At 31.1% G+C, this 22,547-nt stretch overlaps 2 protein-coding genes across 2 annotated transcripts in view; both read left to right on the top strand.

Annotated features, from left to right (window-relative positions):
* The first annotated feature begins 684 nt into the window (after positions 1-684).
* LOC117207290 (DNA replication licensing factor Mcm7) lies at positions 685-4,452 on the top strand. The gene is made up of 10 exons (XM_033447339.1): positions 685-1,005; positions 1,098-1,306; positions 1,792-1,955; positions 2,040-2,220; positions 2,288-2,425; positions 2,514-2,699; positions 2,782-2,995; positions 3,067-3,544; positions 3,663-3,814; positions 3,896-4,452. Exons 1-10 carry the CDS (start codon positions 966-968, stop codon positions 4,309-4,311), a joined length of 2,178 nt encoding a protein of 725 aa, XP_033303230.1. The 5' UTR covers positions 685-965; the 3' UTR covers positions 4,312-4,452.
* A 296-nt stretch (positions 4,453-4,748) lies between these two features.
* LOC117207291 (division abnormally delayed protein) overlaps positions 4,749-22,547 on the top strand; it is a 243,951-nt gene continuing 226,152 nt past the window's right edge. The window contains exons 1-2 of the mRNA XM_033447340.1: positions 4,749-5,649; positions 21,480-21,620. Coding sequence (XP_033303231.1) covers positions 5,418-5,649; positions 21,480-21,620 — 373 coding nt within the window. The 5' untranslated portion in view covers positions 4,749-5,417. The remainder of the gene's footprint in view (positions 5,650-21,479; positions 21,621-22,547) is intronic.

Genomic DNA, 22,547 nt, shown 5'->3' with positions numbered 1-22,547 from the left:
TCTTATTTTGATCGAATAAGAATGAATCAGTAAAACTGGATAATTGGTTTATTTTTTCTTTTTGATATACGTTATTGAATCAGTGACCAATGATCAATGCGACCCCAAGTATCCCGTGACCATAATCTAAAACATTATTTTATTGTATGCGAATAATAAATAAATTTTTATTTTTAATAAAATTACATCGTTACTAAAGATAAAGAGATTTAACTTCACTTGTGATATTAATATACATACTATATTTGTAACTCTGGTTTATATCCTATTTTTATATGATTTATATATCTATTTTATTATTTATCTATTTTAACAGATTGTTTTATGTAGTGCTCGTGGTGCAGAGATTTGCCAAGGGGAGATTTGAATTTTTCATGTTGGACTTATCTGTAATATCCATATTGTAAATTTGATCCAAGCTGTAAAATCTAAATTATACCTAGAACATTTTAAATATTTTAAATGTTATTAATTAAATTCTTTATATAATCAGAGAGATTTCCTCTCAGATATAATATATTAATGCAATTTAAATATTTAGTAAGCTTTACGCAAAATTTTGAAAGAAAACTTTATGAACAGCAATATAAGCAGAAATATAAAGCTTTGTTAAACTTTCAGATAATTATAAAGATAATCATAAAGATATATTATGAAGATAAAATTTTAAGAGATTAAATGTTAAAAACTTTTTAAGTAAAAGAATGATTTGCAGTTATATTCCGTATTTAATTATGAAGTTGTAGATTTGTATGTTTTAGAATTGTAAAAAATTACCGGTGTTACAGTCGAATATCGAAAATTGTGGATATTACAGTCAAGTAAATATTCGGTTCGGTTTAGGCGGGAAGATTACTCCAAGAATAGTGTGTGTTTTTATACTGCATTAACAGAACCTAAGTTGTTCAAGTAAAGATAATATTTACATTAAATTTTAAAATAATTGTAAAAATAAATTTAGAACAATGCCACCAAAAATATCAATGGATTATGCAAAAGTTAGGGGTGAGTATTTATATTATAAACTAACCACTACAAAAGAATATATCGTAATTTAGACACATCTAACAAGTTGTTTAATTTCTCTGTTATTTTAGAACAATTAAAGATCTTTTTGACGAGCTTTGTAGCAATAGATAATGAAACTGGCAAGAAAGCACTTAAATATAAGACACAACTCAGTAATATTGCTCACCGTGAACAAGTAGATTTACTAATAGAATTAGATGATATACATGACTTCGATGATGAATTAGCGATATCTATTGCAAACAATACTAGAAGATATGTCAATTTACTTTTGGAGGTAAGTTTATATTTATAATATGGATATAATATATAGGGATCTTAATATGTTCATAATGCAAGACAGAAACATACTTCTCTCTTATACCCAAATATATGATACATATCTTGTTCATTCATCAACAAACATGATTGGAAATTTAGGAATTTAAGATAAAGAAGAATATATTGGTGAATTTACAGAAAGAATATTACGTTCCTTATATTGTTATTGAATCAATTATGTTTCATTTTATTCTGCTAAATTATAATGTTCAATTGAGTTATTTCTTACATAATGCTTATAATTCAGTCATTCATTCATAAATTATTTTATAAAGAGTGGACCTGTCTCAGGTTTATCATATCGTCTGTTATTATATTTGATTAAGGAATATCATAAATCACATATGGACATTGTGAACATGTTAATATATTTGTTTTTTAATATGGCATTGAGAAGTTATTTATTACATTGATTGAAAAGATGTATTTACATTTACGTAGCTTATTCAAGAGATGTTACCTGAGTTAAAAGAAAGACCTGTACCACCAAAAGATGCTTTGGATGTATATATTGAACATAGATTATTAATGGAAAGTCGTAACAGACATGACGGAGAGCAACGAGATCCGAGAAATAAATATGCCCCAGAACTTATGAGACGCTTGTATATCATTTTAATATTCATTTTTGTCTCTATATATAAATATATAATATTATATAATACAAACAAATTTTATGAACATTTCAGTGAAGTGTATTTCAAGGATTTTGAGACAGCAAAAGCATATTCTGTGAGAGATATAAAAGCTGACAAAATAGGAAAACTAGTTACAGTGAGAGGTATAGTAACAAGATGCAGTGATGTAATGCCCCTTCTTGTTGTTGCTACATATACATGCGATCAATGTGGTGCTGAGACATTCCAACCAGTAAGAAATGAATGATTCTTTTATGTTACAGGATGGAACAAAAATTTAATAAAATTGAAACTTTTAGGTTCAATCTCTCAAATATATGCCATTACGACAATGTCCCAGTGATGATTGTCGTATAAATAAAGCTGGTGGTGTGTTAGATATGCAAACAAGAGGATCAAAATTTGTGAAATTTCAGGAAATAAAAATACAAGAACATGTAAGTTTTGTATATGTGTATAAGTTTTTTCATAAATATTTGGTAATAATTTTTATAATTGTAGTAATCATATTTTAATAATTCTAAGAGCGATCAAGTTCCAGTGGGTCATATTCCAAGAACATTAACAATATACTGCAGAGGTGAAACAACAAGAAAATGTTTACCTGGGGATCATGTACTTATCACGGGTATTTTTTTACCTATTATAAAATCTGGTTTTAGCGTTCGAGTGGGTGCAGCTCTTCTAAATGAAACTTATTTAGATGCACATGTATGTAATCGATTGTTTTAATAATTTTATAATATCGTAATATATCTAACATACTTAAATATATATATTTTTTATGGTTTAGAGAATTGTCTGTCTCACTAATTCACAAACTGCTGATGATAGTAACGCAGTATTAACAAACGATGAATTATCCTTAATAGTGGAGGAAGATTTTTATGGTAAATTAGCTCGTTCTATCGCTCCAGAAATTTATGGACTTGAAGATGTTAAAAAAGCGCTGTTATTACTGCTAGTTGGTGGTACAGATAAACAAAGAGAGGATATTAAAATTAGAGGTTGTTTAACATTTAAGATTATTGTTTATATACATATTTTTTTTTCGCTTTATTATATCTATCATTTGTAGGTAATATTAATATTTGTTTAATGGGTGATCCTGGAGTTGCGAAGTCTCAGTTACTTTCGTTTATAACGAGATTAGCTCCTCGATCTCAGTACACAACTGGTAGAGGATCTTCTGGAGTAGGTCTAACTGCTTCAGTTATGAAAGATAATTTAACTGGCCAAATGATGCTCGAAGGAGGAGCTTTGGTATTAGCTGACGAAGGTGTTTGTTGCATCGACGAATTTGATAAGATGGCAGATGCTGATCGAACTGCTATTCATGAGGTGATGGAACAACAAACTATATCGATTGCCAAAGCAGGAATTACAACTCGCTTGAACGCAAGAGTTTCGATATTAGCTGCGGCAAATCCTGCTTATGGTAGATATAACCCAAAAAGAACAATTGAGCAGAATATTCAATTACCTGCTGCTTTATTATCACGATTTGATTTATTATGGTTAATTCAGGATCGTGCAGATCGCGGTAATGACTTGAAGTTAGTATTTGTACAAATATATTTTTTTATTTACATATACAGAATTTTCACGGATTTACTATTCAACTAGTAGAAAAGTGTGAGAATATAAAATAATTTAATCAATATATTTTTTCAGAATGGCTCAACACATAACTTACGTTCATCAGCATTGCATACAACCACCTATGGAATCGCAAGCTTTGGATATGAATTTAATTAGAAGATATATTACTGTATGTAAAACGAAACAGCCTGTTGTTCCAGAAGAATTGACTGATTATATAGTTGGTGAGAATTTTATTAAATTTCTCTAATGTGATACTTATCACAGTATGCATAATTATATTTTTGAACAATTGCTATTTCCAGAGTCCTACGTGGAAATGAGGAAAGCAGCTCGTAACAGCCAGGACAAAACTTTTACATCTGCACGTAATTTATTAGCGCTTTTACGTCTATCGACTGCACTGGCGCGTCTAAGATTATCAGATGTCGTTGAAAAGGCGGATGTTATTGAGGCGAATAGATTAATAGAGATGTCTAAATATTCTATTAACTATTCTGAAACGTTATCAACAAATGTCCAAGAAAACCCAATGAGCCGAATTTTCTACCTTATTAAAGAACTAGCAAGCAATACGAAAACTGTTAAAGTATCAGATATATTGGAACGATGTACTACTAAAGGATTTAAACCCGACCAAATTAACGATTGTATCGAAGAATACGAGGCATTGAATGTGTGGCAAGTAAATCAGACAAGAACACAAATTACGTTTATTTAAATTTTCGTTTCGTGTGGATTTAATATGCCGCTAAACGTTATTTTTATACTTTTATATTTTGAAAAGTACTCTTATATATTTTCACTCATCATTATAAGAAAACTTTGTATGTTAGTGGCATAAATTTTATTTATATATTCATGAATTCTTTTAATTATACATCACCTAAAACATATGTATCAATATAATAGTCTATTTTGTATGATGTGTATATATTTCGTAAAAATAAGGCGAGCAAAGACAATAGTCGGTGGCGGCCCGTAACGTCTTTGGAAGGTATCAGGAGTGCCATTTGGGTAGGTAAGTAAGCAAGTAGGTGGACAAGTAGTTCGGTGTGGATTGAAAGTTAGGTGGGAGAGAGCATAGAGGGTAGCGAGCAGCGAACGAATCGGAGGGAATGTAGTGTGGTAGGTAGTGGGAGAGTGCCGGTCGGTCGAATTGTGAATACGCGGTGCCGCTCTCGGTTCTCGGCACACTCGGCACTTCAGTTCAGTCGCATCGAGCTACTCGTGGAAAGCGTGTCGCGTAGTGCATGCATGCATGCTTGCGTGCGGTTAAACGTGCGTACATGTGTGTGCTTATTATTGTGGTGTACCCGGAGTGGTCGCGTGTGTATGTGTGCGGGCCGTAACACGTTGTTGCGCGATCTCGACAGTGGATGTCGTGATTACTATAGCCATCGTCTCGTCTGTCCGTCCATCGCGCGATCACACCAAATGCACGTCTCGCGCGTCTCGAGATCTCGCAGTAACACCCGTGATTGTTGCCGTGCCGTTTGATAGCGCGCGGCCGATTCGAAGAACCAAGAGGAAAGGGGAAGCCACCGCGTCTCGTTCCGCGGTTGATGACTCTTCGAACGATCACATCGTACCAAATACGCGACGACGACGACGACGACGACCACGAACGAGGAGAAGGAGAAATTGAATTGTCTCGTTGCTCGTGCTTCGTCTCCTTTCCTCTCTTCTTTTCACGCTCTTAAGCACGATTTACGGAACTTACCACCAGCCCCTGTACGCCACTGTGTTTCCGCTCAGTTTCTCTTTCTTTCGCTTTCTTCCCTCTTTTTCACCGATTTGTTCTGCCGATTTGGCCATTTTGTCAAAATGAAAATAATTCAGAGGCATCGTCGTGCGATTCTGGCACCTGTGTCGATCGTGATATTATTATGCGGTTGCACCGATCTCGTGTCATCTCGATCACGGTATTTCGGTGAAATGTCAAAAAACGATACCGACTTCGCGTCTACCGATTGTGAGCGTGTAAGGCCCTTCTTCGAGAGCAAGAATATCACAGTCGTGATTATGAAGGAACCTGCAACGGAGAATAGTGCGAAAAGTAAGTGATCGGTTTCAATGTTATTTAATCAGTTCCTATAATAACTAGTCTTTCATGATAATTTCCATGCGTTAAAATTTCTCTTTACGATTTGGTAATTTTATCGCGCCAAAATCTTATCGAAGCTGAAATATTGAATCCAATCGAGTCGAATCGAGCTGAGTCGAGTCGTACGAAACATGGACTATATTCATTTTAAATTAGCTAACCTTGTTGCACCGATGAATCACATTAGTTCCTATTGACTAGAAATTTCGGAAATGGGCGAAACATGGAGTGGCAGGTGTTTCGCCATTCGTTGAAGGAAATGAACTGAAAGACTTGATTATAGTCGGTTGACTCTAATTACGAAGTTTTATTTAATAGTTCTCGAGAAGTCATTATATTAAACGGCACTTAACGTTGTTACATCAAATACCACTCGAGTACTTCTTGTAAAAACCTGTTTCAATTGTCGTGAGAGCAATAAATCTTATATCATAAATATTTTTTATCCTAAGTCTTTTACCGACATATGCCTGATAAATAACGTCCGTTCATAAAGAAGATTTTGGCGCGACTATTTACAGCTTTCTTAAAAGTCACGTTGATATTTAGGTTATTTAAGAAACTTCTGTTTTCTTTGTTTAAATAGAAAAAAATTCCATATTATATTTTTTAATATTATAAAATTTACTATAAATGTCAGTTTATTTTTAAATTTAATGAAATATTCGGTTATTGATGACCGATTTAATAAACGCATAACATTTTTCAAAATATAGCGGTTAAAAGTTTCATTAAATGGCATTTTTTCTGTCAGATTATTTCATAACTGTTGTATATTTTTTTTAGAAGTGTCGACTTTTTGATAATTTATGAATTATTTTAAAGATGTTAACGTAAAATATATATTTTCTTTGCTGTGTTAAATTTTTTATTCATCATACTGTTTTGTAATGAACGGTACAAACTAAAATTTATCAACTAGAAGTCTAGAGAATAAAATGGATAATGTGATAATTTCAAGTTATACCCTTTTTATTTTATCTAACTCTTCGTTGTGTGAAAAGTAGCTGAGAGAGAGGGGAAAAGGAATTCTTTTTTGATTCATCAGTATTCATCATTTCTGTTATATTGGTATTTGGAACCAATTTGAAAATGTATAGATATAGTTAGTATACAGTATGAATAACCATCTTAAGTGCATAATAAGTGAGAAGATGACCACTGAATATCGGAATTTATTGATATAATGGATAATAGTATATAAGATAATAATAGATAAGTTTGAATACTTTGTGATTTCTATGAAGTACTTACATATGTACTTATACTAAATATCTTGTAATACCTATATACATATATATTCAAATATATTTTTAACCTGATGAATATAACCATAACATTTGGGTTATTACGCCAGTTTTTCAAAAGATTTTGTACGACACACATAAGATATTCATGAAAGATTTCTATAAGTGTCCGAATCCTTTCGTGAGCTACCGTATCTTAATTATAAAAGTATATTCAATTCCGACAAACTTGGAAAATTTAGGTGCTAGTAACCTCCGGCCATAATCGACGCAAATCCCGCAATCGCACGTACCATATTCAAGGTAAACCAAACCGATACCGCAGTATGCGGTGAGTGGTTAAGGATCTCGTTTATTCATCTAGATTCTCCCGAATAATCTTGAGCAGACCGGAAGTGGACTGTTAATTGTTAACACGAGGTAAATTGGTGTTGGCTGAGGTACGGACTATATTTGGAGAAAATTGTGTATCGGTGTTACGAGTAGATCGCGAAGTCGTGTACGATATTACCTAGGGGAAGGATCGCGTGCCGATTTCCGATACGTTGTGTTACGTTGTTCGATCAGAGGGCTGAATGAACGAATTACTCTCTCTGGACTATCGTATCCTAACCCACTTTACACGACTGTAGCCACTCGTCGAATCGAGGCCGAAGGGTCGCTGATGTAGCTTCCGGTTTTATGCACTTCCCTGCATCAAGTGCCGTACATCACACCTACCGGAGAAAATGGAGAGAGATAATCGTTCACGCGTAGAGTAGCCGATTCGAGTGCTATGACGCTAATGTTCTTAATTTAAATCGATAAATCGCTTACGAAATCACTTCGCCGCTTTTTCGGTGGTTAATTTAATTACAACGATGCATATGTCGCACGTGGAGATTAAGATATTTGGAAACAGTGTAGTGTTCTTACATCTGGCCTCCTTTATGTACTTATTGGACTGCTATAGCCCATGAAAGTATTATTTAAATGCTCTGATGTGTAAACCTTGTTATACGAGACATTTTGAAATTCCATAAACATTGTAATAAGACACGACTTCGTCACGATCATGCTTATATTGATAAACTAATGAAATTAAAACTGATCTGTGCTTAAAACTAACCTAAACCAGAGTGAAATAAACCTGAACTTGAACTAACCTAAATTGAAAATGCACAATATAAATTACAAAATATTTAATACAAGTGTATATATATATATTTCGTAGAGATTATAAAAGTTTTTAATTATCAAGTCTTGGTATTCACTGATATTATCTTTAACACTTATTATACATTATATTGAAGATAGTTATTTATGTTGTAACTAATTTTTCAAATATACATGTCTACAGTAAATATCTTGTAACCTTTATACATTTTTAGGTTACTTTTAAAACACATGGTCCACGTTTAAATTTAACAGTCAGTGTAAAATCATCAGTTATAATAGTTACGTATGAAACATAACAGAATTATTAAACCGTTATTAAAAAACTATTATATAAATTGTAAAAAGTATAAATAGGACTATACTTGAATTTCTTTTTTATATTTTCCCATTCTCTAAACAAGCACAAGCAGTAAAAAAGGAAATTAATGGAAAGGGTTATAATGACATGCTTTGCAGTGAATATAAAAGTAGTTAGTATTCAGAAAATTATACACTTAACCACAGCCAACTTTATGATGAAAATAGAAACGATTAGGTATAGGAATTATTTATTTAACGGTTCAAATCTCGGATACTGATTTTTATTTGACTTTAACGATTTTGTTAAGGATGTACGCAATACGATGTACGCAAATAACATGAGATGAAACTTTGATAATTAGAGTTAATCGAAAGAGTTTCTGCCTTTAAAATTTATCATTATTTTTAAATAATCAAACGATTACATTTCAATATAATTAATTGTACATAAATATGAAATATTTTGAACTTTTCTATATATGTCTATAATTTTTCAACGATTTTTAGTCTGTTAATTGCGTTAATTCGTAGCTCGAAATTTCTGCTGTGATCAAATATGCCTAAATAAATTAATGTGATTCAATTTTATTTGGATCGGTTTTATATATCCAATAACTAGGATAAAATATGTTTTTGATAGAAATGAAGCGATGCATCAGTAAATAAGAGGTTCCCTAAATAAATAATTTAGTCTATCCAAGATATTGATCATAGATAATAACTGACGAGTCAACTCATTTTCGCTTGTTCACAGATTAAAATTGTCCTACATTAACCCTTTCGACCCTGTTAGGGCGCATATGTACGTTCCAGTGAATTTTTGCAATCCTCTGTGGAACAATATGTGCCACATATGTGCCTTATATCATTCTTCATTACTTAATCTGACTGCTATATATTATTATATTTGATTGGTAATCATGAGAACAAGCAACGTAACAATGTGCTGGATAATTTTTATTTTGGTAGAATATGTGGTTGCAGAGCTGCAATGAATGAAATCTTATTTTTTTTTACACACGTAATTGAACAATTCTCTGAAATTTATTATCGCAGTCTTTCAATGTGTAGCATAATGTAACTGTTTTCATTAAAAAAGTTTTTAAACTGTTATCTTTTTATTTATATTATTGAACATAGAAGTGCCTATACTGGGCACACATATCCCATTAGATGTTTTCATTCTTATTCCCGAATATTGTCGACATTGTCATTTCTGTTTAGTCTTATTTTAATCGGGCATATCACTAGCGCGTTGATATAAGTTTCATAAAGAAAGAACGTAAAAAATAAAAGTAAAAGAATCTCATCAGCATTGTCTTACACTGACATCCGATCCCGGATCGAGTTACGTTATTGTCCGTCGAGCATTGGTGTATTCATGACTCTTAAGGTACTGATCTGTACCCATTTGTAGCTACGAATAATTTAATTTCTTTCTAGCAGTCGATTTTCGCAAGAAAGTATAGTAAAATCCAAGTAGAAAACAATCGGTCGAAAGGGTTAAATATCTTGATATTTTTTTATTTATTTTTAATCCTGAGTTATCAAGTCTCTTTTATGTCATATTTATTATAATTCATGTTATCCTATGTAGTATGAAAAATCCGTGAAACTTTTACTCTGATCGAATTAATGGCACAATCAGGATTCAGCTTCAACGAACGTTTCTTGATTAAAACCATTCGGAGCGTGCAACTAACGCATTTTTCGCCATTTTTGATTGATAACTTTTATTCTATTTTCCGATTTTTCTTTATTTTTGAATCGCAATCAGCGAAATTATTTTTATACAATTTAAAAATCAGAATTGTTTAAGTCAAGAATTAAATACATCATATTAATATTAATATTATTACCACATATCTACGCACGCAGCATATTGAAGCAACGTGACTACCGCATACATATTTTTTTCAACAAATTAAAGCTTGCAAAACATTAAATGCCGATGAATAATAGCGTCACGTTCATTAATTTTGTAGGTTGATCTGTTAATTATTTTGAATTATATCAAATGTACCTATCGATCCGAACTTACAATTTATATCATAATTAATACGAATTATTTTAATGCACATATATCGATTACATGATAAACTATGTGTTACCATTATTATATATTATTATATATTAAATCCTGTTGCGTGTCTTCGACTAATTTATGGCCAATTGCATCCTTTCATGCGGGTCGCAAGGTTATTAATTATTGTTAATTATGTTTATATTACAATATTGATTGATGAAAAAAATTAAATATATTATACTCGACAAATAAAAGTTTCGTTAGAGGTAAATACTGCAAATGTCAGGCATTTCAATTCTCAAAAATATCAGTCGTTTTTCTCACAGTTAATTACGTTATAGCTTCATTATGTATGAAGACATATTTTTATAAAGTCAAAAAATATATTAAACTTTCGACTCGCACGAAATAAATACAAAACGTCGTTTTATGAAACATAGTAACACATTGATTTACATTACATGTTGTGATTTTCAGTCCGCCAATTAGAGAATTTGAAAACCGAGTACTTAAAAACATATACATACATAGTTGGAATGTTATTTTGCGTTTGACACGTAAGTAAGTAGATGTATCGTAAAAAGAAAAACTGGGAAAAAGCGTATGGCATTTGCTGTGAGAACGAAGCCGTTTCATAGCCTCGCGATGAGCCGCACCACACCCCGACAACGACAACGACAACGACAACGCATCGTAAACCATTCGAGAGACATTCTCACTGTCGGTCCCTTTTATTCCCTTTTTTCCTTCTTTTCTATCTCTATTCGTGGCGCCTCCGCCATTTCGAACGATTCAAGATGGAACTCGTCGCACAGGTACAAGGATTCTTGACCTCACGACATTAACAGGATACAGGATTGATGTATACTGTACATATACCAGCGTGTCCTGTAACCAGTGGTAAAACCTGGGACAGGATTAGCCACTTCTTATTTGATGTAAATGTAATAAATAAAAAGGATAAATAAAGTAACAAATAAATATTTTTCACAATAAAGTTGATTGTAACTAAATTTCAAAATCTTATTTGAGAAGTAAATTATTTCCAGCTAATTTACTTGTCGAATATTTGATCATTTCCCATAATGATAAAAGATCAAGGATAAGAAAAATTGTTCTTTTCGTGTAGAAAAAACGTGTATATATATCTATTGGTACGAAATGCACTCAAACGTCACTCAAACATTTCATTGAATTAAGCAGCGCGAAAAAAGTTAAGAAGTATGAAAAGAAGTGTATTTACATATCTGGACGTATGCGTAGACTTACATGTTAGAATTTTGGAGGAAACTTATCTGGCACGGAAGTTACGTGATCAAGAAAAAAATGATTTGTTATTCGTTATTTTCTGTTATTACTTGAAGTAATCAAATATTTGGTAATTTCACATAAATTTATTTATTCTTTATTTATTATTTTCATCGAAAATAAAATGTATTCAACACTGCTTGACATAATGATCTTGCTAGTAGGTATTTCATATGCTTGCGTTTATTCTATTGCAGAAATAGAGAATGCACTGAAACAGACCATTCGTACGTAAACTTTCTTATTTTAAAAATTGTCAAAAATATTTTTTTCGTCTTGTTGAATATACCTGCAATTCTGCTTATCGTACTAATGAAATTTTTCTTCGTATGAAATGGACCTTTTTTAATATGAAGTATATCTAATGCAATAAATAAATAAACAGTAAATGTAAAATAAAAACATAGCTTATAGCAAGGTCAAAATATATAAAAAGATCCAAGGATTACATATGTAAAATCTATATGTATTCTCGAAAACAAAGTTCGAAAACGAATTACTCTTATCCTGGTTATACCAGCAATTATGATTATGATACACCTTGCATAGTCAATATCGTGTGAAACTGGTACTTGTAACAGGTTAGCATCGAATCGGTATTAATTGGACATGTTTCTCCTTTTTGTTAAATCGTTTGATTAAGATCCGCTTAAACTAGTTACACCTATGTTATTTTCTTCACTGGACGCAACATTAGGTCTAACATTATGCGTAATAAATTAAAAGATAATTTTCAAATAATTAAAGAGTGTCGATTAAGAGGTGGCGGCTAACATGTATGGCTAGGTTGTGAAACATGTTTTGAAGAATACTTTTACGAGCTGCTAGTAACGTTTTTATAAATATTAAAAATTCTTTAGATTTTTTACGAGGGGAAATATTTGAACAGAATGTTTACGTGGAATGTGTTCGTATCGATGAATGGAAATTTTTATTACGTTTTTTTCGAGTTTGCGGTTTTCATGCTTTTGCGGGCGATACGATTTAGTAATGAAAAGAACTGCTCGTTAGGGAAACGATTACGAACATTTGAGTATTAATAAAAATGAGTAGTAAACGCAGGTATTAAAAGTTTTACTTTCAGGTGTGTTAATCTTCTTGTTGTTGGTTTCTCTTTCATATGCATTTATCAGTGCGCACAACAGGATTTATGGCAAATGACGTTTTAGACTACTGAAATTCAGTATTATGTTTGTTAGTACCTAGAAGAAAAAATGTTTAGAAGCACAACAATATTCACGATATTGCGGTTTATTTTAATCTTCAGCCGAACAAAACCGTTTGATAATTAACGTTGATTCGATGACAAGACAACTGACAAGATAACTGCGTTAAAACACATTGAAATTAATTGTAGGAATTATTCAACCCAATCTCGGATAGTGTTTATTTTATTTTCACGTGTTTTCGTATGCAAGGGCTGTTCTTTGTAAACAATGAACAAGATACATGTATGTGTATATGTGATATATATATATGTATGATGAGACTTGGATAATTCGTGTTAATTGAAAGATTATTTGCTTCAAAAATCCCTTGTTTTAGATAACTTAGTCATTATATTACTAATATAAAAAATAATAGTTTGTTATGGAATATATAGTTCAATTTTGTAATAAGATCGAGTATTTTTCTTTACACACCGTTTACGCTATTACGTATGCATAGATAGTCCTCAACGCTTTTCTCATAAATGGTAGAATCCGTGAAAACGATAGAGAAGAGGAGCTAGCTTGGCTATTTTTTAAATTTACCAAGATTTTTGCAAAATGACGAGAATAAGGATAATGTTGACAACTTCGAAAGGCCCAAAACAAACATATAAACTACCTTGCACTCAGAACGTTTACTTTTAACGATATCCTCGTCTATCCTCTACCATCTGAACATTACGGCTAGACCGCAGATATTTATGCAAATTCATATATCCATGAACGCGAATGAAGCAACGGAATTTAAGCAGAGGTTGGTTTCCTCGTTTAATATTATAATGAATATTATTCTTTCCGTATTTTGTATATTTTTACATATTATGTAGATTCTGTAGAGTTTTGCATCTTTAAATTTACCAAAAATGCAGAAGAATCCGCGGTCTAGTTATGGCTTGATCATATTGCGAGAAATGTCCTGTATACGATATAATGCGTCGTGTGGTATCGGTCGTGTAATTGTAACAATGAAATAAAGCAAGCATGTTATCGGAATTGTTGCGAAAACTGTAGGAAAGTCGATCGATAAATCGATATTCTTGCGGGAAAATATAATTTGTCGTGTTGTTCGTCCGTTTATCCCTAGCCGGGTTATTTTTGGGTAAGCAAACACTGAGCCCTCCTGTCCGTCCGAAGAATCGGAACGTCTTCGTTTTCTCTTCGATACCGTCTTAGAGCATTCCATAAAACCGGCGTGGAATCGTAAAGTTCCCTGTCATGAGAGACACTGTCCCGGTGTCCTTCCCTTTTTTCTTTCTCTTTTTCATTCCTGCTTCGGTCCTTTTGTATTCGCTACTAGGAATACCTTGACCGATCTAGGTAGCGCCACACAGAATAGACAGGTATGCAGAAAAAATCTTCTCCTGTTTTCCGTTACGATTTTTCATGATTCATCGTCCGCCTTCTATTGTTTGACTCTTTTGACGGGTTATACCTTCCGAACACACGCACACCAATTTATCGTTTTCAGTTTGCGCGCGAATGATTCGTCAGCAGGGATGAATAATGGGGCTGGCTGCATCGTTTTCAATGCTTTTCGTGTTTCTTTCAAATATTTGAATCTATTTCTCATCGTTACGGTGTATGTCCATAGGATGTAATTTAATCTGTGAGTAATGTTTTTAAATCTGATCGCGAGAGATACAGCGACTTTCGAAATTGTTGCAACGTCCTTTCAAACTGAATAACTTTCTTAATATTGGACCAAATCACTTGGACTTTTTCGCCAAGTTAGAAGGATTAGTTCGCTAGATGACGTATAAAAAGAAGTTTGAATAAATTGAAATTAGTCGGGATGAAAAAAGTAAAGATGGCATTTCTCAATTTATTTATCTTGGACTGTAACGAAAATTTAAACAACACGTTTTGAACATTTATATTAGATATGTACGCGTTGAAAATTTTGTTGAAATCGGTTGATGCGGAAACAAGCGACAGGTGTTGAAAGATGTAGATTTTGGTCAGGAAATCGTGAAAACTGTGATTCTCGTCATTTTTAATCGTTTACAGCTCATGGCAACGTTAATCAATTTCAATAAAATGTTTAGCATATATATAACCGATATATATGTTCAAAATGTGTTGTTTAAGTTTTTGTTACAAGCCCAGGTAAAAAGGTTGAAAAATACGACCTTTACCTTTTTTCTTGGCGATTCCAATTTCTTTCTATGCCATCTAGTAAATTAATTCTCCTAATTTCTGAGAAAAACGCAAGTCGTTTTGATCAATCTTAAAAAAGTTGTTCAATTTCAAAGGATGTTGCAACAGTTTTGAAAGTTATTGTCAAGTATGCGGCATTTGTTTATCTTTTACGAGATTTAATTTAATTACAAAATTACGAATAATTCGAACTGCAGTGGCTTTATGCTTTATAATCGTCGCAATTACCTGTAGTAGAATATTCTGACGCAATTAAATTGGTTTTGCGAAGACGATGTGCAATAATAAAATAAATTTGTAACTATCAAATCTTATATGTACAATTATTTTGTTACTTGAAAAATTCCTCATTTTTAGATTCCTTGTTTTATGAATTAGGAATTAGATCGAAAAGGAACTTTTATGTTCCTTTATGGAAAGATTTCGGATGTTAATACAAGTAGCAATATTTAAAAAGTAGGTATATGTAGGAGTATGTACATATAATGAATAGTAAAATACAGAGGATGATCAATTTTACTCTATGAATGCTTCAAATTTAATCTGAAATTATCTTCTGAATGTTCGTTATTCGAAAAATGTTTCAAATGAGACTTGTTCTGTTTCAAGGAGAATGTAATTTAATATAATTACCTGGTTTGTAGGTAGATGCAGAAAGGGCATATGAATGTTAAATTTATTTTTTTGAATGGTATCATATATTTTTTAGTTATTTTATTTTTAACGCAATTAAAAAATATAACGATGCAATTAGTTAATCTACGGTATTGCTTTACAAAAAGGGAATTTATTTATATAGAGAAACCATTAGTTTTGAAGATGTTTTAATTCTAATGTTGCAAATTTTATTGTATGAAAGGAAGACGCAAAGCAATATTCTTATGTTTCATTCGTTTCAAGTTTTTAATCCAGCTGTGAAAGATTTTTCTTAATATGTAATTAAGAGTGTTTAGGTAGATGTATAAAATTCTATACCACCATTTATGATATTTATGACGAAATTAAAAATTAAATTATGTGTAGTATTCCATCTAAAAATGAAAACAAGATTTAAACATTTTTTATTATTTATCCTTATAATTCAAGATTCGTTATATATTTGTTTGGACGTTGTTACAAATGTATCATAATTGTTCTATATAGATGTTCTACTTAATCAAAAATAATTTACGCAGTTGATAAGGTATTATCTTATACAATGTTGCTAACAAAATCATTTATAAGAGTATTAAAAAAGTATTTATTAATATTCAGAGCCGTCATTTTCAAACAATTGTAGTTTTCGAGTTCGATAAGATTTTATAAATAAATACTTCGCTATTGTTCTTTTATAATGGAATTTTAGATCGATATCTATTAAACGAAGATGGTTCACGTTAAAGATAATTACTCGAAGTATAATGGGATCTGCATTCTTTCATTAATTTGAATTTTTTTAATGTCATGCTAATTACATGCTAAAATTGCATACTGGATGTAATGTACCCTTTTAGCATGAATTTTTATCAATTGTATAATTAAAGCTATAATGAACACACGTTTTTTTTTCATTATTTCCTCTTTCATGTAACTGTATAATATACATATATTTACTTATAGTGGGATAGCAAATTGAAGAGTAACGCTGATATTGTATGAAATGTCTAGCTCGAAAATTGTATTTTGCTAGTTATGATTTCTTAGATATATTTTAAATTATTTAATATTCTATGAAATCATATTGCGCGTAGTGTAAAAGTCCCAAATAAATAACTATAATATAACAAATATAATAAATAAATAAATTAACATTAATTTCACAAATAACCATATATATGAAATATAAAAAGTAAAAAATTGCATAATAGTAGAAGCAAGATATGCGATTCAACGTACTGTACAAGATTGGTGCTTTTTATATTCGGCCGAGTTTTTATTATTATTTATGTGGACAATAAGTATCTAGAGATTAGCGAAGACGCTGAAATGATTTTAAGCTACGCAGTGTTTCAAGGTTGGACTAATATCGCTGGCAAAAGTAATTTGTAGCGTACATTTAAGTCTTTTAAATTTCCCAAATGGTGTGCTCGGTCGCCTTCTGGTATTTTGGCGGTTGTTGCACTGTGACCGTTTAAGTGGTCCTAAATGAAATTAAATTGAGGGAATCGTCTGATGCTCATCCTTGTGAGTGTTGTAACAAAATGTGTATGCATGTTATATTGCTACGTTACGTCGCAGAATTTTGATTCGTTAAGTGTCCTTAAAAGCGACTAGAAAAAATATTTACACATATGCTTACTTTCCAATGAAGCGTTTTCTTATAAGGTTCTACATTTCATTTTTCTCACACGAAGATACTACTAAATGATACGAAATTTAATAATGTATTATTGGACCTAATTGTTTAGTACGTAAATTGATGAAATTTTTAGTATTTTTAATTTTCTTTCAAAGATATCAATTTTAGGACGTTATGAAAAATTTTCTTATACGATATACTTTATATCGGGAACACGATAAGAGACAATTAGCGTTTTGGTATGTTGGTTGAAAGCATTTTGTGTTTAATACGTTTCACTTTCGTTATTTCCTTCAAATGGTTTTAATATAGCCGAAAATATAGAAATAATGTTTAGAGAAGTTTTTACAGAATATTAAACTAAATTTAAAATTTAAATTTTGCATCGTTGTATTTCTGTTATAATTTATTGCTTTTTATGGAATCAGTTTCTAATTATAAGACTGTTTATAAAGTTAGTAAAGTGTAATTTATTTTATATACATAATAAATTAAATTCGCTGTCATTCTCGAATTTACTAACAGTTGAACAATAACTCATTTTTTTAACTCTGTGAGTGTACAGCAATTATGAAAGCTAATTTGGTTTTATAGTTCCTGTTACGCGATATTTTGTTCAATTAGGTACACATAAAATGATTATTATACATTTCTTCGAATTTTTTAACTTCAAAATTCTTTCCTATTTTGTGTGTATGTGATCATAAGTTTTCTAAATCAAATATGTTATCTAACTATTTTCAGAATTATTTATATTTAGCTCCTAACTATAAAACTAGGTTTTAGCCGAATTTTAAATCATTCATTTAGACTGGTAAAGTGTAATATTTATTTTTATAATATTGCAACTTTGCTTTAAGATTATAAAATATTCTTATACATGATACAAAAGGAAAGAGATAATTTCTTTTTTTAATTATCAACGTATTTAATTTTGCCTTAATAGCCTATATTGAACGTTATTTCTTGTTAAAAGATAGCAATAAATCATCACTTTATCAAATTATAATTATGATAGTACTGTTCTCTTTAAAAAGAAACATTGATGATTGATGTACTTACTATCAGTTATAAGATTACCTTCGACCAATTATAAAATGTTATATTCTAAGATACGACAGTAGAAGATAGATATTCGTGTTTCTATTTGCGATATATTTTCAAATCGTGGTACAGACACACTGTACGTCTTTCCCGATTAATATTCTTAGAATCTTTCGTTTTGTTCCAAAGTCACCAAGCATCCGAAACGCGTCTGGAATTCCTACTTTTCATACTTGCATTACTTCTAATTTGTGTAAGTTTAAAAAAATATCCCGTTCATTGTTCGTTTCGATGTTTAATAAGAATGTAATAATTTATTTATAAACAATATTAGAGCTAAAACCTAAAACCAATTGATCACAAACAAGTGATAATTTCAATAAGTACAAGGACATTCGAGTATTAACTTAAACATTGATTTGATATTTCAAACGATGAATAAAGAATGCATTTTTCTGTTGTAAACAATACAAAATTCCGAAAGTATTTCAAACGCCAAACAATCTTTATAAACGTATTGTTTTAAATTTAAAATTATAGAAAATTGACACACACTCCTAAAGCTATTTTATTTTATGCAGCTTTAAACGTTTCTCTTGATATTTCGCTTCGTTTTAAGGCACACCACGTGATCGTGTAAAAACTTTCACGCAATGACCATGAGGGATGGAATTATATGCATGGACGTTGGCGCACGTTGGGTAAAATGGGGCGCACGTATGTAGGTTTGCAGTAAGGACGAACAATTGGTGGCGGGTAGGATGATGTGAAAAGTAGAATGAGGCCAGAAGGACCTATTCGAACGAGCCAGGATCTCTTGAGGATCCCGTTAGCCTCGTTCTATTTGTCCGTTCACGACCCTTGCGACGTAGATGCAAGTCTATCGTATTTTATCGAGCAATCGTCGTGGTGCTGTAATTGCACGAGGAGACGCTACGGGATGCAAGACGTCCACTTCGCGTTTTCGTGTCACGGTAAATTGGGCTGTAGAAAGAACCGTCGAACGATTATTGAAATCGTTTTTCACCTTTGCTCGATCGATTAACGTTGAAACGTTCAACGACCAATCCTGTCTACTACGTGCTCCATAAAGCAGCGAACTCTATTTACCTCGATGACGCGTCGTTTGTTAAGCTTTAATGGTGCTTCGATCTCTTTTAAATTGGCGTATAAGCTGGTGTAGGTACTATTTGCCACGAGGTAAATTGCTATTTGCTACACACTTTTCTTTTGAAATGTATTATCATTACCGTGACTTCCTGAATAATTCCCCAGTGAGAATTACTATGTGCTTCGAAGACGACCGTATACCGAACTTAAACATTTGTTCCCTATACTTATTTCGTTCTTACAACAGCTTTCGTCATCGACACTTTGACTAATACGTATACATTGTACTTGTTTGTAATGTTGTAATTTGCACGCAAAAATAGAATATTATATTGTAGAGGAAGCATATTTTTTGAAGGAACAATTCATAATTTCTAATTTTTTAATGTTTCAATATTGCTTATAATTTTTGTTCTGTGTTATTTTAGATATTACCATAAATATTATCAAATATTAAATCATATTTTATTTTTACAATTTCCATATTAGAAATAGAATATATTTCCATATGTGAAGTAAATAAAAATTCTCAAAATATTACTTAAATTTAACTAAATGGAATATATTTTATAATTTTTACTATTGTAAAATTTGTAAACATATTTACTACGTATTTATATATTTAAAAGTGCAATTCTGATCTTTTTATTTCATCGTTAATAATAGCAGATAGTCATGGCCAATCTAAGTTTTCTTAAATTTATTAATATGAATTGTTAACAGTTGGAAACAGGATATTTTTTCTAAATATTAGATTATTTAATTTGTAGTACAAGATACAAATTTTTTAACATTAGATAGTAACACATTTTGGTATGATTAATGAAAGTAGATAAAAACTTTGGTTTGCTAATGAAGTGAAAAAAAGCAATACGAAGATAATCTTGATCATTATAAGAAAAGATAAGGCGCGACGAAAACATTCTTAATTTGTTCTTTCATTTGTAAACAAGCGTCTGTTTCTTCTTTCATACTCATTTGATTGTAATTTATAATATACCTGCACACACATTATTTTACAAGCTTGTAGTTTTTTATTTTTTTAATACATGCGTAATTTATGCACTGCTTTTAAAAAGATGTTTAAAAAGATGCATTTTTTTTAAGTTAGAAAAGTTCGAAATTAAAATCATTTTTGCAAATCATTATAAAATTTTTAAATTAGACGATAAAAATTACTTTTTATTTTTCTAAATTTTCCAAATTAATGTTTGTAAAATTTTACAAACAGTGACTTATCCTACATATCGTTTTTTTGAGAAAGTTATTGTCAATAAATGTATCCGTGCAATATTCTACAAAACAATACTTTCAAGAAATTAATGTAAATTAACATTCTTGATATAATATTTTCAGAAGAGGCTTTCCATTATGTAAAGGAGTAGAATATATACATATATATTACTTATTGGACTTGGTTTACAATTTTTTCTTAATTACCATATGCAAACTTCATGTATCTCTGTCGCACATTCTCAGCCCCGACATACACACTTTTCTACTCATCTTACTCTATGACAATCACATAATTAATGCTATACATTTATTACCTTCAGAAAGGTAGAATAAGAATAGTTTAAAAAATTGTTGAAATTTTTGATAATAGAAATTAAATATAACTTTAATAGGAGCTACAATGTACTATAAAACCATAACGCGTAAATAACATTAAATTGAATCATATTTTGGTATTGTTTATTACAAGAAAAAATAATTTTAATAATTATTTTCAGCAAAGAAATAACGCTTAATCTTGCTATTTTAATTACCATGTAAGTTAGTCGTTGCATAAGTAAGAACATAATAATACTACTAGAATATTTGCTATTAATAAAATAATTTAGAAAATTTTGTAATTATATAACTTACCTATATGTATATGTATCTTGGACGAAGTATTCAAGAACTTTGGGTATAAACTTAAACATCAAATTTTATTTCAGCAACTTGTGATGGCATGTGCTGCAACCGAGAGACTGAGGAACAGTTAAGACATCAAGCCAGGGCAGATTTTCATGACTTGATCCATCACCACAGCAGAAGTTTGCAAGGTCTTCTGGCAATAACGGCGGATGCACTAAGGGGTAAGTCCAACATATTCTACTATAAGTGGAGTAATTAAAACCTTTCAACAAGCGAGTAAAAAATGGAAATATTCTTTCGTTATATTTTTTGTAAAAAATATCTTCTAATGGAATATGTTTCAAGACGAAAGGACGTAAACCAGCTACAATATATTACTATTTAAGGATCTAATTTGTTATAGATACTCTTGAGTCTAATATCTAAAGTAGTCCAAGATAAAAAAACGAGACATCGTTATAAACATTGGAAACGTATTTTGTCAATACCAATATTGTATTTATTTTAGAATTGACAATTATAATTTTTAATTGGTTTTGTTTCATAACGTAGCTAATTATGTACCAGAGTATGCCTTTATCTTTTAATCTGATAGCCAAAATATCTCAAGAGGAAATTTGAGATACTGTTACAAATCATTAACACCATTATCAATTTTTCTTTATTTTTATTATTTTCTTATCGATGCATTAAATTCGCCATTGACAATGTTAGGTGCTTTACCCGAACAAGTAACTGTTATATGTGCGAATAATATTTAATTTAATTATTACACCTGATAGCGATATATTTCTCATCTCCAAAATTTGTTTTTTTTTTCGAATTATGCACGAACCTGGTTCCCTCATTGTCTTGTAGCGATATACAATTTCTATTGCAATAATGGCATAAGATAACAAGTAGGTTTCTCGTGAGGTGAAATTAACAGACAGCAGTGAGCGATTGCCATAACCACGAGGTTGATCTATCTGTCTTCTCTTTGTTGATTGGGTGGGAAGGAGAGAAACAGCATAGTAACGACAGTTCGTTCGAATGGGGCATTTTGTAGCCTTGCTGAAAGTTCCAGAAATGGGATTGAGCGAAACAGTTTCTTAAATTGGCAAAACCAAACCGAGGTAACTATTTTTACGTGCCAACTGGAACGTGCG

The sequence above is a fragment of the Bombus bifarius genome, unplaced genomic scaffold (assembly GCF_011952205.1).
Source record: "Bombus bifarius isolate JDL3187 unplaced genomic scaffold, Bbif_JDL3187 scf7180000008026, whole genome shotgun sequence".
NCBI lineage: Eukaryota > Metazoa > Arthropoda > Insecta > Hymenoptera > Apidae > Bombus > Bombus bifarius.
This window is presented reverse-complemented; position numbering and strand designations above follow the sequence as displayed.

Coding starts and splice junctions, on each gene's coding strand:
- LOC117207290 (XM_033447339.1), top strand. CDS start 966: ATGCCACCAAAAATATCAATGGATTATGCAAAAGTTAGGG. Junction 2,426..2,513: donor AAATAAAAATACAAGAACAT/GTAAGTTTTGTA, acceptor AATAATTCTAAG/AGCGATCAAGTTCCAGTGGG. Junction 2,700..2,781: donor AAACTTATTTAGATGCACAT/GTATGTAATCGA, acceptor TTTATGGTTTAG/AGAATTGTCTGTCTCACTAA.